The sequence below is a fragment of the Polistes canadensis genome, unplaced genomic scaffold (assembly GCF_001313835.1).
Source record: "Polistes canadensis isolate GaletaPanama2010 unplaced genomic scaffold, ASM131383v1 scaffold_91, whole genome shotgun sequence".
Classification (NCBI taxonomy): Eukaryota; Metazoa; Arthropoda; class Insecta; order Hymenoptera; family Vespidae; genus Polistes; species Polistes canadensis.
In genome coordinates, this window is record NW_014569638.1 from 103,175 (window position 1) to 116,743 (window position 13,569).

General features: G+C 29.5%; 4 protein-coding genes across 4 annotated transcripts; 3 read left to right on the forward strand and 1 right to left on the reverse strand.

Annotated features, from left to right (window-relative positions):
- Positions 1–68: 68 nt before the first annotated feature.
- Positions 69–4,120, forward strand: LOC106787099 (protein lines). The gene is made up of 2 exons (XM_014749153.1): positions 69–953; positions 1,248–4,120. The coding sequence occupies exon 2, from the start codon at positions 1,441–1,443 to the stop codon at positions 3,217–3,219; it is 1,779 nt and encodes a 592-aa protein (XP_014604639.1). The 5' UTR covers positions 69–953; positions 1,248–1,440; the 3' UTR covers positions 3,220–4,120.
- A 385-nt stretch (positions 4,121–4,505) lies between these two features.
- LOC106787080 (protein FAM98B) lies at positions 4,506–7,145 on the forward strand. Its single transcript, XM_014749123.1, has 6 exons — positions 4,506–4,575; positions 4,683–4,722; positions 4,911–5,277; positions 5,380–5,670; positions 5,754–6,049; positions 6,142–7,145. Exons 1-6 carry the CDS (start codon positions 4,569–4,571, stop codon positions 6,755–6,757), a joined length of 1,617 nt encoding a protein of 538 aa, XP_014604609.1. The 5' UTR covers positions 4,506–4,568; the 3' UTR covers positions 6,758–7,145.
- Positions 7,146–7,428: 283 nt separating this feature from the next.
- On the forward strand, positions 7,429–11,345 carry LOC106787079 (transmembrane channel-like protein 7). Its single transcript, XM_014749122.1, has 4 exons — positions 7,429–7,820; positions 8,151–8,518; positions 8,626–8,867; positions 8,972–11,345. Exons 2-4 carry the CDS (start codon positions 8,341–8,343, stop codon positions 10,862–10,864), a joined length of 2,313 nt encoding a protein of 770 aa, XP_014604608.1. The 5' UTR covers positions 7,429–7,820; positions 8,151–8,340; the 3' UTR covers positions 10,865–11,345.
- Positions 11,346–11,452: 107 nt separating this feature from the next.
- Positions 11,453–13,234, reverse strand: LOC106787081 (ribonuclease H2 subunit C). Its single transcript, XM_014749124.1, has 3 exons — positions 13,045–13,234; positions 12,724–12,956; positions 11,453–12,650 (listed from the first exon to the last, which is right to left on the reverse strand). Exons 1-3 carry the CDS (start codon positions 13,181–13,183, stop codon positions 12,630–12,632), a joined length of 393 nt encoding a protein of 130 aa, XP_014604610.1. The 5' UTR covers positions 13,184–13,234; the 3' UTR covers positions 11,453–12,629.
- Between the last annotated feature and the right edge of the window lie 335 nt (positions 13,235–13,569).

Here is a 13,569-nt window from a genome sequence, read left to right on the forward strand (position 1 = left end):
CAAATTAAATAAATGACTATCTTTATCATTTTTAGTTCTAATAAACACGCAATATGACAGAGGCACTACAATCGCTACAGAGTTGCCGATCATCCTGCATATTTATTATGAGACTTTTTAATCAGGATTAATTTTAATAAGAATAATTGTCTAATAATCTCTCAATTAATATTTAATGAAGTTTACTAACGGTTTCGAAGCAATTACTGAAGCGGTTCTTTTAATCTCGCTCAGTAGATTGTGGAATGTGCGACGAGGAGCTACTGTGTTACGCAGCTCCGCATGATGCCATCTCAAAATATTATTTTAAACACGAAGAATTCGTGTCTTATGCATTATCGAGTTAATATTTTACCCCTCGATATAAGATATAAAACGTTTTATGTGGACACTGTGTCCGCAGTATTAAATAAATCCAGAATTATTATTTTTACTCGGTAGCATGTATACGTGGCAACAGAGCAAAGCTGGGCTCGAGTGCCCAGTCACTTCCTAGTCAAAAGAATTTCATCGATCACAAACAATAATATATTTATATCGTTGAACAAGTGAAATACAGTGAAAACATTAACTTCAATAACGACGATTTCAACATATACGCTTACTTGATTACGAAATTTTTGGTGAAACATTTTCCTATGCCTAATTATTCGTAACATAACAAGGAGCGTCGGTTTTATGCGTTACATGTGCAACCACTATTAAAGTTGACTTCACCGCTAGAATTTTTTAAATGCATCTATGAACAAACACAATTTTTCATCTTTACTACCACTTGGACTATTTATTATCTACCCGGATGTATTAAGGCTATATCTCGTGTCCTATTGATACACGTGAATGCATTAATATCGCTATCTAATTATATGTATATATATATTACATGGTGTCTTAGACATACAAATACTTTGTTGAACTGCCTAGAAAAGAAAACTCTTTGGAATTTCATCTTTGTAAGTTGTTTTATCTTTTTCTTCAATATTTTCAATGATATTTTTAATTATCCTTCATATTTATTAAAGCATCATACATATATGTTTTGTTAAAAGGATATAACATAAATATAACGTAGATGCAAAACTTTATAAATAAAATATGATAAACAGTTTGTTTTCACTAGTTTCAATTAATCTTTTATGGCTTCTTGATGTTTCATTACTGTTGATAAAATAAATATGAAATATATACGCATTTACATATAATGTAATATCAATTCTTTACATAATTATTCATTTTTTTTCTTTCAGAACAAATATTTGCTGGATTTATATGATAGATCTATGAAGCATATAATTACTGAAAGCAAATGTGGAACGGATCATATTTGACATTGATGTGTTATTCCTCCTGTTGGAAGATCATGTGCATTATGAAGATAACTTGATAAAAAGTTACTAAGAAATATAAGAGATAAAAGTAGATGATAGAATAGATTTGCTAATGGTGCTTTGGCGCTGTTCTCATTTTCCTCCTGTCAGCACAATGGAGGAACCCGCAAAGAAGAAACAACGTCTTGAGAATAGTAATGATGGAATTGAATCTTTCGCGGATATAAAGTATTTTCAGAACAGTTTATTAGCTCAGTGTTTATGCAATATACCAGAGGGTAGCTTGCGTAAACCGCTTACTACAGCAACATTGGAAATGGCTGATGGTAGCTTTCGTCCTATAGTATTATCTGACTGGGAACCTGATCAAACTCTGGAGTTTCTAAGCGCCTTGCAGCTTCTTTTTGATTTGGCCATCAAACAGAATACGAAAGGTGTTATGTGCAGTAGAGTTGCAGATATTTGTGATCTGTTAGCTCGAAATGAACATGGTATTATAGATCAGATAATTGATCTTTCCAGTACAACCAATAAGTTTATATCGTTTGTTGCAAGCAGAGTTTTGGCTTCATTTTTTATTGTAACAAAGGACAATGTTGAAATCATTTGGTTAGAGAGACTTATTCAATCTTTAGTGAACACTAACTCTCCCAATCAAATGGTATTCACTTTGGATATTGTGAAAAAAGTGGTAGAACATAAAGATTGCTCCCTTCATCCATCAGAAGAGACAGCCAATATAATGTCTGATTGTAATACTATAACACTGTCAGATACAGAAAGTTTTGATAGTACTACGGTAAAAGCTACATGCGTTAAAGTATTAGAATCTAAATGGACTATATTAGTATCTAAGTTTGATGCAATTCTCGCCTCGTACACGCCGCAATATGAGTCAGCTGTTGTAACATTTTTAGATTTATGGGAATCAATCATTTCTGTAAAAGCCAATTTATCAGTTATCGATACTAAGCTTTTCTATTGTCAATTAGATAATTTGGTTTCGTTGCTGAATGCCAATGTTCCATGTATCATCTGGAGACATCTTTTAAAATTGTTTAATGAAATATTATGTTACGGTAGTACATTAGCACTACAAGATGTCTTACCTGATGAACCTTGCTCTCTAGCACATATAATAGTTCGTGCCGTTAAAGATTGGAGATTATTAGATTCCTTACCATATCGTCATGGGTCTGGAAGATTTGGAGGTGGTTCTGGTGAAGGAGACAGACCACTTCTACAAAAAATTGTGCTCTTAGTTTTAAAAAGTGTTGCAGTGACTGTAAAGGAAACCCGCAGTGATTCTAGTGACTCTTCTTTGGGTTCAGAAGCAGAAGATCTTGATGCTGATATGGCAGTTATCGAGCGAAGTATTAGAGAAGTTTTAAGACAGCTAGATCAATGCGTCAAAACATTAATGCCTTTCCATCCAGAAATGCCATTATCGCAATGGGTTGTACAAATGTTTCATGATCAAGATGACTTCTTGATAGAAGGTATGGTTTGCTGTCTCGATGTGGCAGTTGGTCTTTTTTATAGAGGACCGCCGCAAAATGATTTAGGTCATATGCTTAGCCCGACGTTAACATTTATACGATTCATACATGCTGTGTCGCATGATCGAGATGTTTTATTAGATTTACTTGTTAGTAATGAAACTTGTTTTTTATTATACTTATTGAGATTCTTAAAGTATGTCAGAAGAAATTGGTCAGAATTTGTATCGTGTTGTGGTAGAGAGCTCGATGAGACCATGACAGTATTAATAAGACTTCGATTGGCGATCGACAGATTAGTGTCTAAAGCTTTGTTTCCTTATAACATCAATCCGGTTCTTCGTTTATTAGAAAAATGTGAATCCTTTTATGAAGCAAATGTTTGTCTTTAAACTGGGGAAAAATTTTCAATCAGTATGTATGCATCATAAATACATAAAATTTTTATCAATTAAAAATAAAATGATACGGATAGAGAGAAGAAACTTTAGTAAAAATAAAAATTGATAAGAATAATATTTTTCAATGGGAATAAGAAAGAAATTCTTTTTATTTATTAATTCATCTTCACCAGTTAAGAGATTAATCAATGACTGTATTATAATAAAAAATGTTAAATATTATTAGTTTAATATGTACAAAACTGTTAAGATATTTGCAGATTTATTTTGTAAAAAGTAATCTGCGGCATGTAACTTAGGTGCACTTTTGATATAAAAACAAAATGTACTGTTTATATGATAATATAAATATTTAGGTTTGTAAAATATGATGTAACAAATCAAATTGAAAAATTTGTTTCATATCTTTAGTGCAGCGGCATGCATTTAACATAATATTACTATTTATAAAGAAATCTAAACGCATTATATATTTTATATTAATAGAGTGATTACTGTAAATCACAATTGTACAGATCTTGAAATATTTTTTTCAAAAGTGACTGACTTGTATCTATTTCTTAATACAATATTATTCATCATCTACGTTCAAAGTAAGAAAAGTGTATTTTTATTTATTATTATATTAGTCGTAAATCGTATGCAGTCACTATCAATTTTTTTTTTACGTAAAATATCTTCTTTTTATAGTTGAAACGTATATATATAGAAATCTAGTAGAATAAAGTAGTACAAAGATGATTATTAAATCACATTCTCTAAACAAAATTGCACACACGCATGGTGCTATAAATAATACATTTCCCAAAGCATGATTAGATAATGTATCTACATCTATGAAATGTGCAAATACTTGAAAACAAAAAAAAAATAAGTTTAATTAATTATAAAAATTAAAAAAAAACTTTCAATCCTTAAAAAATTAAAAGATTGATTGCAAGAAAAGGAAATTTCAAATTTATCAACGAATATTAGTAAAATGATGCAAAAATAATTTCCAAGAGATATTTTAAATGTAAATAATAGTTATAATGAATATTAATTATACGTATGTATATATAAGCTCAACTATGTAAGTACATGTAATGCACTAAAGTTTGAAAATTTTTACTTTTGTAATTATTTTGAGTTTTATTTAAATTTATCCTATATTACATTATTTACTTTTTGATAATTATATATTAAACCACTTTAAACTCTCTTGTTAGTAAAAAAAAAAATAAAAATAAAATCATGTAAGTATTGTATTTAATATATTTATATTATTAGGTACTACCGTAGTGACATCTACTTCGATCTTACCGGTGACGACCATATTGCTCGCCGCTACTTGGATTAGAATGAAACGTCTGTTTTCTGTGTTCAATATTTCTTTATAAATAAGTTACTATTTTCTTTATATAATATTATAATAATTTTATTTTAATTCTACTAATCTAACAATACAATTTTAGATATGGAAAAAAATTTATTACAAGCGCTCGAAAATGTCGGGTATGTATTTTAAGATTACGAAATAAAATCTTCAACATATTTTTGACATTAACATTCAGATTACATGTTTTTAAAATATGAATTATGACAAAACTCGAATAAATTTTCTCTTTAAATATTATTCTTTCTATTTTTCATTAGTATAACTTCCAAATATCTGATATTACAATGTATCTTTTTATTTAAAGGTATCAAGGTCCATTGCTCCAAATTGATAAAATGTCTGAAGCCTTGGAGCTTGGAGCTAAATCTATCGATTATACTAGCTTAGTCTCTTGGCTTGCTGATCAAATAGGAAAATTAATGAATATAGATGAAACTATTAATCCTACTAATAACTCAGGCGACGCAAGTTGTTTCTTGTTAGAGTTGAGTTGTTTCCTTAAAGAGATAGGATGCGTTAATCAAAATTTAACTACTGGAAACATTAATAATAGATTAGCCGAAAAGGGAAGTAGGACTTTGTTAATAGAAATTCTAGTTTCTGAGCTTATGGCTTGTAAATTATTGCAAGCTGATGAAAAAGAAACTGATGTGGGTATAGAAGTTGTTATTGTAAGTATATTACCATTTAAGATGTTTCTTTATTATATATCTTTTATTATTTGTAAATGTAATATATCATACTTACAATTTGAAGAAATTGATTTTTTATAGAATGAAAGTGATACCGCAAGACATCTAAAGGAGATGTTGATAGCATTGCAATTTCAAAGAGCACCGGATAATATTACAGTGCAAATGTTATTTACTAGATTAGAAACTAAATTAAAAGATGTAATATCAAAAGTTCCTAATGATCTTTTGGGTAAACCTTTAATTTTTGGTGAATTATCTACCGATCAGTGGAATAAACTTTACGATTATAATAAGGAATTGCATAAAGAATATGAGATGCGCAGAGAAATGTTACTTAAACGACTGGATGTAACTATTCAATCATTTCTGGTAAGAATTAATTATTTTTCTAACATATGAAAGTAATTAAATAACTAAATAGTTAATGGAAAATACTTTGACTTGAAATGTAGTGGTCAGAAAGAGTGCGAATACAGGAGAAGGAATTAAATAGTAAATATCTTTCGGGAAGGGCAAAAATGGGTATAAAGCCAAATGTTGTTATTGCTGATCTATTAGCAGCACGAGATGATTTAGCAGTGATAGAGAAGACTAGTAATGCAGTTGTACGTAAAAATACTCGAAGTAACATAAATAAGGTTATCATAGGAGATGTTCCGGATCGTGGAGGAAGACCTTATGAACAAGAACCTCCTCCTCCAGAAATGCCACCATGGCAGAAAGATAGAGTTGCAGGACCTCCATCCAGGTTTGATTATAATCAACATTTTAATCTACTAATTAAGTTTAACTTCTTATATTGAAAAGTGCAAACATTTAATTATTAATTGTATATTTTAGTGGTGGATACAATAGAGGAGGAGGAGGCAATGTCAGTGAACGTGGTGGTAATGCAAGAGGAGGAGGTAGAGGGGGAGGTAGAGGAGGAGGAGGCGGAGGCGGAGGCGGAGGTTATAGTGATAATAGAGGAGGAGGTAGTTATGGGAGTGGTGCTGGCTATGGGACTGGTGGAATGGGAAGTAGTTATGGGAATAGCGGAGGAGGTGGTTGTGTCAATCCTAGAAATGAATCGGGTTATGGTAGCAGTGGAGGTAATTATGGTGGAAATAACAATTATAACGTTAAAGCTACCAGTAATTATGGTGAAGCTGGAGGAAATTATGGAGGAAGAGGAAGAGGAGGAGGGGGAGGAGGAGGAGGAGGAGGAAGAACTAATAATTATTATGGCAATAGTGGTGGAGCAACTTATGGAAATAATAGAGTTGGAGGGGGTCCCAATAGTGGATTCTCTGGTAATAGATCAAGTGGGGGATATTATGATTATAATGATCCTGCAGGAAATTATAGTCAAGATTATCAACAGCGTGGTAATTCAGGTAGAGTTCAAGGTGGATGGAATCAAACTGGCAGAAATCCCAATCAAAATACTTATGGTTCTAATAATCACATGTGGTGATTTACGATCGTTATATAGATGGTGGAAGAAGTTGGAGTGATAGACAATATTAAAGTTATTATTTAATTCCTTGAAAATCTCTCGAAATAAAATGTTCAATGTGTTTCAATTTGATTTTCATAGTTGTTGATTATACATTTTTTTTTTCTAAGTTATAATGTAAAAGCTAAGAGATCTTAACTTGTTATTGAATTTAATTCCTGGAGATATTGTTTTCTTTCTGATATTACTTTGTTGTTTATCACTTCGGATATTATCTAACCCGACTTGATAGTAATCTGTCAGTAATGAATTAATATTGTATAACCGATATCGCAACATGTGCATGTCATAACATGTATTATATTCTAAAACTAATGTTATATACTCATATATATTCAATCAATCAGCAAGAATCGTTTTTTTTGTAAATTATTATCTCTTACTGTTACAATCGAAGTTATAACTATAAGAAATATTGTGTATCTATTTTTCTGAAGACGAATGAATATTAATTTATTGCTTAAACATTTATTTATTTAACAATGTTTACAATCAATATAAAATAATCTATTTTAGTTATAAGAAAAAAACAGGATACAATGTATATGAATATATATGCAAATTTATATACACATATGTTATTTATTGCAATGAACAAACACATGGTTTTTCTTTTATTGTATTAATTTAACAATAATTTTTATCGATACACAGAAAACTATTTAAAAGTAAAAAGTAACATTCAAATATTGAAGCATATCAACAGGCTTGCCGCGCTGACGTATCGACTAGTCAGAACAAGTTTTGAAATTTCGTAACTAAAATGGCGTCACAGAATAAGCTATTCAATGGCTGACGCGTTCTCTCTTTTCTACGAATGATTACAAGCAAGTGAGTCACCTCTCTACGAAATTCTTGATAAAAGCTTTATATTTTTTTTGTTGGACGTCTACCTTTCGTCATCAATTTGACGTATGGCGAAAACAAGATGGCATTGCGTTACTTTGTTCCATATTTGCTCAAGTTCATAGTCATTTATGATAGTAAGACATGTGAGAAATCGAGTAAAAAATAAATAACGGTATGATTAAATTTAATACTTTAATTATAACAAAGGTCTAAACTTTTTGTATATAATTTTGCATATATTTTTATACACGTTTATCCGAGAACGCTTAGATATCAAATTTTATGCTCGATGCGTATGAATTACACAATTCTCATTGATTAGTTATTTATTATTTTGATTAGAACCTTTTTTAATATAATGTTATCTTATCGCTTAAACTGAATGATGTTGTAATTCCCGTGAATTACTTGTTTGTTTAATTACGTTGATAAGAATAAATGAATTTGTTAAGTGAAAACTAGTGTTAATTGATAAATAGAAGTTGTGGTTTGTTATTTTCAGCACACATATACCTTTCTCTAATTACACGACATTTAATTATGAAGATTGAATGTCATGCAATAATGACAACTCTTTTTATTGCATTTAAGTATTTGCCAGTATTATAGCCTACTTTATACGAATCGGTATATTTCCAAAAGTTGGAAAACTTTTGATAATAATATCTGTGAAGTATTTTTAATAAGTTAAAATGTCGGGTGGAGAAAGAAAGAAACGTGGCTGTGATAGGGCACAAGGATGGGAAGAAGCTGGTGCTGAGTTTTATCAAGAAAGTTATCCTGCTGCTATAGAAGCAGATTTACAACAAGCATTGCAAAGAGATCCTTCTCATATCGCAACTTTACTTCCCAGCAAAAAATCTCGTGTTGGTAAGCAAAATGTCTATTTATAATTCTTTAGATTGCTTTGTAATTCCTTTTTTTTCCTCTTTTAAAAATTAAACAATATTCATCAACAAATGATACTTTAATTACAGCCACAGCTAAACGCATATGCAATGATACAAAAACAACGCTGAGAAGACGTACTAGTACTAGATCTCGTGGTACGAGTACTGCAAGACGTATGTCTACAAATATTCATGATGCAGCAGTTTCTATGCTACCGGATTTATCTGAGAATTTATCCAACGAAGAACGCACATGGGAAGAAATAATGCAGATCAAATCTATGCCTGTATCTATGACACAGAAAATACAATTAAAAAATCAGTTACAGGTATATTTTTAATCAACTTTTTAACTAAATACTTTTGATATGTAATTAGAAATAAAAAAAAACAAAAGGAAATATTTATTAATAAATAAATTAATATTATTCAGAGCGCAACAAAGTTGAGATTGCAGGGATTCGATCAATTAAAGTGGCAGCATAGGAAAGTTTGGCAACAATTCCGTGCGAGAATGAAAGAGGCTTATTCCAAGATGGAACTTTGGAACGATAGTATGAAAAAGATTGGTGGTAATTTTGGGATGGGTATTGTGGCATATTTTTTATTTATCAAATGGTTAATGTATTTAAACATAGTTTTATTTTCAATCATATTTTGTTTCATTATATTGCCAACGATATTGCTGGAAGAACCAGAAAAGGAGATGTGTTCATCTAACAGTAGTGCGAGTGTATCTTGTTGTTCCGAATTGTATTGGAACACGACTGACGGTAGTAATAGTATAGCAGACATTTTAGAACACACATTGTTATTTTATGGCTCATTTACGCACAAAATCTATGGTGCAGATGGTTCTTCCATTCGTTACAATTTACCATTATCATACATTTGTGCAATTATTACAGTTTTTATTATCAGCTTAGTGGCAATTGTTAGATCAGCTGCTAAAGGGTTTAAAGAAAGAGTTGTGGAAGGCGAAGGACAATTCTACCAATATTGTAATTTAGTTTTTGGAGGATGGGATTATTGTATTCAAAATGAAAAGTCAGCAGCTGTTAAACACAAGGCTTTGCACAACGAAATGAAAGCATTTTTAGAAGCAGAAAGATTAGAGGAAGAAAGGCAAAACCGTACGCGAGAAGAAAAAACTAAATTGTTTGCCTTACGTTTTGTAGTTAATATATTCATTTTATTAGTATTAGGTGGCTGTGGTACGTTTATTTATTACATTATAGAATTTTCTTTCGATCAAGTTACGTCACATTTAGAAGCGCAAAATAGCGGTGGAAAATACACACCTTTTGATAAGATTGTTCATTTATTTTTTGAATTTCTTCCATACATTTGCATTGTTGCTCTCAATATTGCAGTTCCATTTTTGTTTCGATATTTAATAGCCTTAGAAAATTATAATCCTCTATTCATTATACGCATAACATTATTTCGTACTATTTTTCTAAGACTTTCATCTTTGATTGTATTATTAACATCTTTTTACAAAATTGTTTCACCCAGAGTGTTAGATGGAGAATGTACAAATAATGAAAGCAGGCAACTGCTTTGCTGGGAGACATTTGTCGGTCAGCAATTCTTTAAACTTTATATCACAGATTTTTTTATACAATTCTTCATGACGTTTTTCATTAATTTCCCTAGATCACTTTTAGCGCGTCATACAGAAAATAAAATACTACGATTCGTAGGCGAACAAGAATTTGATTTATCCAAACATGTATTGGACATTGTATATTCGCAAACAATTTGTTGGCTCGGTTGTTTTTTTGCACCTTTATTGCCAATGGTAGCTGTAATTGGTACCTTTTTTCTGTTCTATGTAAAAAAGTTTGCTTGTTTAGTTAATTGTACACCGTCTAGCAAAGTGTATAGAGCTAGTCAATCCAATTCATTTTTTATGTTTATTTTATTAGTATCTTTTATTTTAGCCATTATTCCAGTTGGATATTCCATTGCTGAAATTATGCCTTCAAAATCTTGTGGCCCGTTCAAAGGCTTAGAGTCTGTTTGGACGTTGTTAACTTTGACATTTTCGCAATTTCCTTATTGGCTTCAATCTATACTTTTTTTCTTAGGAACAGCTGGCTTCGGTATACCAGCTTTTGTTATTCTTATTTTGCTTTTATATTATTATTATGCGGTGTCTATAGCAAATAAGCACATGGTTACAGTATTAAAAAATCAATTAGTTTTAGAGGGCCACGATAAACAATTTTTATTGAATAGACTTAGTGCTTTTATCAAACAACAACAAGATCAGAATAAATACCATCAGGACCAGACCAATGAATTAGGCACATTTTCATAAGTTATTTACATATATTTATTAATATAAGATCTAATTATTTCATTCAATGTCTGTATTGAAAATACTAGTCATTTCCTAAATGTACAGAAAAATAGTTATCTATGTAAACCAAAGCACATACCGTATATATATTATATACGTAATATACATATATTAAGAAGTTATTTACTTTGAATCTTTGTTATCGATATGACAAATGATAAAGACTGTTTATTACCATTTTTTATATTGCCTATGATAAAACCACGTACTCGATACGTGTTTTGATATTTAGTAATTTATTTATTAGAGTCCCGATTTGTACAGGGTTTTAAAAATGTCATTATTACGGATAATATATTAAGTATTTATCTATTTAATTGATACTGCCATAAATAATTATTTATATCTATCTATCTCAATTTCGAAACTTTACATGTACTTTTATAAAATTCTAGAAATCGTAAAAGTTATTACAAATGTTTTCTATTTATTACGTTCTAATGAAGAGTTTTATCATTTGAAAAAGTGGATGTAAAAATAAAAACTGCTATCCGATACTTAAAAATCCGTTATTTAAAAATAAGCAAAATAAAATCTATAACCTTTTTACTTTCTTATAAAGTTTAAAAAAAAGGATGCTAAGTCTTTTTGAAACATATCGGGATCGAACATTGTACGATCATGTTTTAATCATAAACAAATCATCTATCGATTATACGTACTTGTAATTTACAAACAAGTATATTTCTTTTGCTTTAGACAGTTAAATTTACAATTTTTGTTTGAAACTGTAACGTTTCGTTATTCATATATAATAGACATTAACAATTCAAACGATATGATACGAGTCTATGTGTGAATTAATGTTTTGATTTAAAATTATTTAAGCCATTGTAAATAATTCTTATAGAAATTCTTAACTTTACGATAAAACTGAGAGTAGATGTTATTTGATATTCATCTACTTATTAACTTAGTAGTATATCACATATATATCTTTTATCAACGCTTTTATTGCAATTTCTGTATTAATAGAATATCTTCATAGATTTCATTAGATAAGAAAGGGACAAATATTGTAAATACAAATATGAATGAGTTTCTTGTTTTGTCTGAAAATATGATTGTACCATTTTGTACCTCTAATATCATCGTCACTGATTACATTGCATTATTAGACATCAGTGAAACAGCTCATTGGATATATATCAATATAATAATTATATACATTGTTAATAATTATGTTATAGTTTATGTTGATTATCTAATATATTGATTTTTTTGTTATAACATCATATATTTCACACAAAGTGATATATGCGATACAGATTGTTACGATTAGAGGCAGTCATTTTGATATTTTTCTTGGTGATATTTACATATTTTTAACTTAAAGAGGTACAAACATATTTAAATGTACAACATCATATATTATATGTAGCAATATCTTATATCAGCAAAATTCAATAAGCTCTAAAACTGTAAACATATTATCTTGATAACAAAATGGTTTGCATCTTTTTCATCTTGGTTAGTTGAATAGATTAAACGTGTAATAAGATTTAATTTAAAATGCTCTTTTAACCGACAGCAAAACAATTGTAAGATATTTAAAATATGTATGCGTACACTTCATTAATATACAAGTATCATACTTCAACGTTTATAGAATAAAGTAATTTGCAAGTCAGCTTTGGAGAATCTTTTTATTTGAATATTTTGTATCAAAAGTAAAAATTTTTAATTTCTATAAAATTAATTTATTTTTTAAAATAAAATTCTGCTATTTATCTGTACCATGAAGCTGAAAAATGCAACGACGTGGTTACCACAATTGCAATAATAATTAATTTATTTATTTTTAATGAAAATCTTACTGCTTCTGCAATGTCTATCCAATCTAATGCTCCTGCTAAGGCATCATTTTTAGACGGTATCTTGTCGTAATTCCAATATGTAAATTCTGAGAAGAAGCTGTTCGAATATAAATTACGTTGTATGTTTTCAACAGCCGGTTTTTTATGTTCAAAAAAGATTATACCTTTATAATCTTTAGGAATTTGGATTTTCTTTCCTTGGAGTGGACGTCCACGAAATGATATACTACAGTCTAGTAAATATTACTATTGTATTAGTTATTTCATGTTTATACCTAGTCTAGCATCTTTGAGAAATAAATTAAATACTTGCAAACTTACTTTCATTATCTGTTTCATGTATGAATGGTTGAAAAAAGGATGAAACATTAGCTGGTCCATCGAAATGTATTTTACATGGCATTAAATGTATAGTAGACTTTTCCTGGTCTAAATCTTGAATGTGTATTTGTATATCCATGCTTGAAGTTTTCTATTCGTTTTCACAAAAAAAATATGACATAGAAAAAATATTATTAATATTGATATTAAATACCGAATAACCTCTTTTTTTTTATTACAAAAAATAATAGCAATTGTATGATATTAAATGTTTATTACAATTACTAATCAAGTCACAAGTAATTATGAACGTTATTTTATGTAAAATAGTAAAAAAGGGAGGTAAATATATTAAGAAAATAAAATTCCAATTTATTTACTACAGAAGGTAACAAAAAAGTTCGATAATGCAGTAAATAAAATCAATAGATGTCGCTATATACATTCTGCGGAATATTATCGATTATATCTGACGGTAAATATGAACCGATCATTTAAATATTCGCGCGCAGTAATTTAGAAGGC

Bases quoted from the DNA above. Each gene is read 5' to 3' on its own strand.
- LOC106787099 (XM_014749153.1), top strand. From the start codon at position 1,441: ATGGTGCTTTGGCGCTGTTCTCATTTTCCTCCTGTCAGCACAATGGAG.
- LOC106787079 (XM_014749122.1), top strand. From the start codon at position 8,341: ATGTCGGGTGGAGAAAGAAAGAAACGTGGCTGTGATAGGGCACAAGGA. The intron at 8,519-8,625 runs GTAAGCAAAATG...CTTTAATTACAG, and splicing joins CAGCAAAAAATCTCGTGTTG to CCACAGCTAAACGCATATGC. The intron at 8,868-8,971 runs GTATATTTTTAA...AATATTATTCAG, and splicing joins AATTAAAAAATCAGTTACAG to AGCGCAACAAAGTTGAGATT.
- LOC106787081 (XM_014749124.1), bottom strand. From the start codon at position 13,183: ATGGATATACAAATACACATTCAAGATTTAGACCAGGAAAAGTCTACT. The intron at 12,957-13,044 runs GTAAGTTTGCAA...AATATTTACTAG, and splicing joins ACATGAAACAGATAATGAAA to ACTGTAGTATATCATTTCGT. The intron at 12,651-12,723 runs GTAAGATTTTCA...TGCATTTTTCAG, and splicing joins GGATAGACATTGCAGAAGCA to CTTCATGGTACAGATAAATA.
- LOC106787080 (XM_014749123.1), top strand. The intron at 5,278-5,379 runs GTAAGTATATTA...GATTTTTTATAG, and splicing joins TGGGTATAGAAGTTGTTATT to AATGAAAGTGATACCGCAAG. The intron at 6,050-6,141 runs GTTTGATTATAA...TGTATATTTTAG, and splicing joins GTTGCAGGACCTCCATCCAG to TGGTGGATACAATAGAGGAG.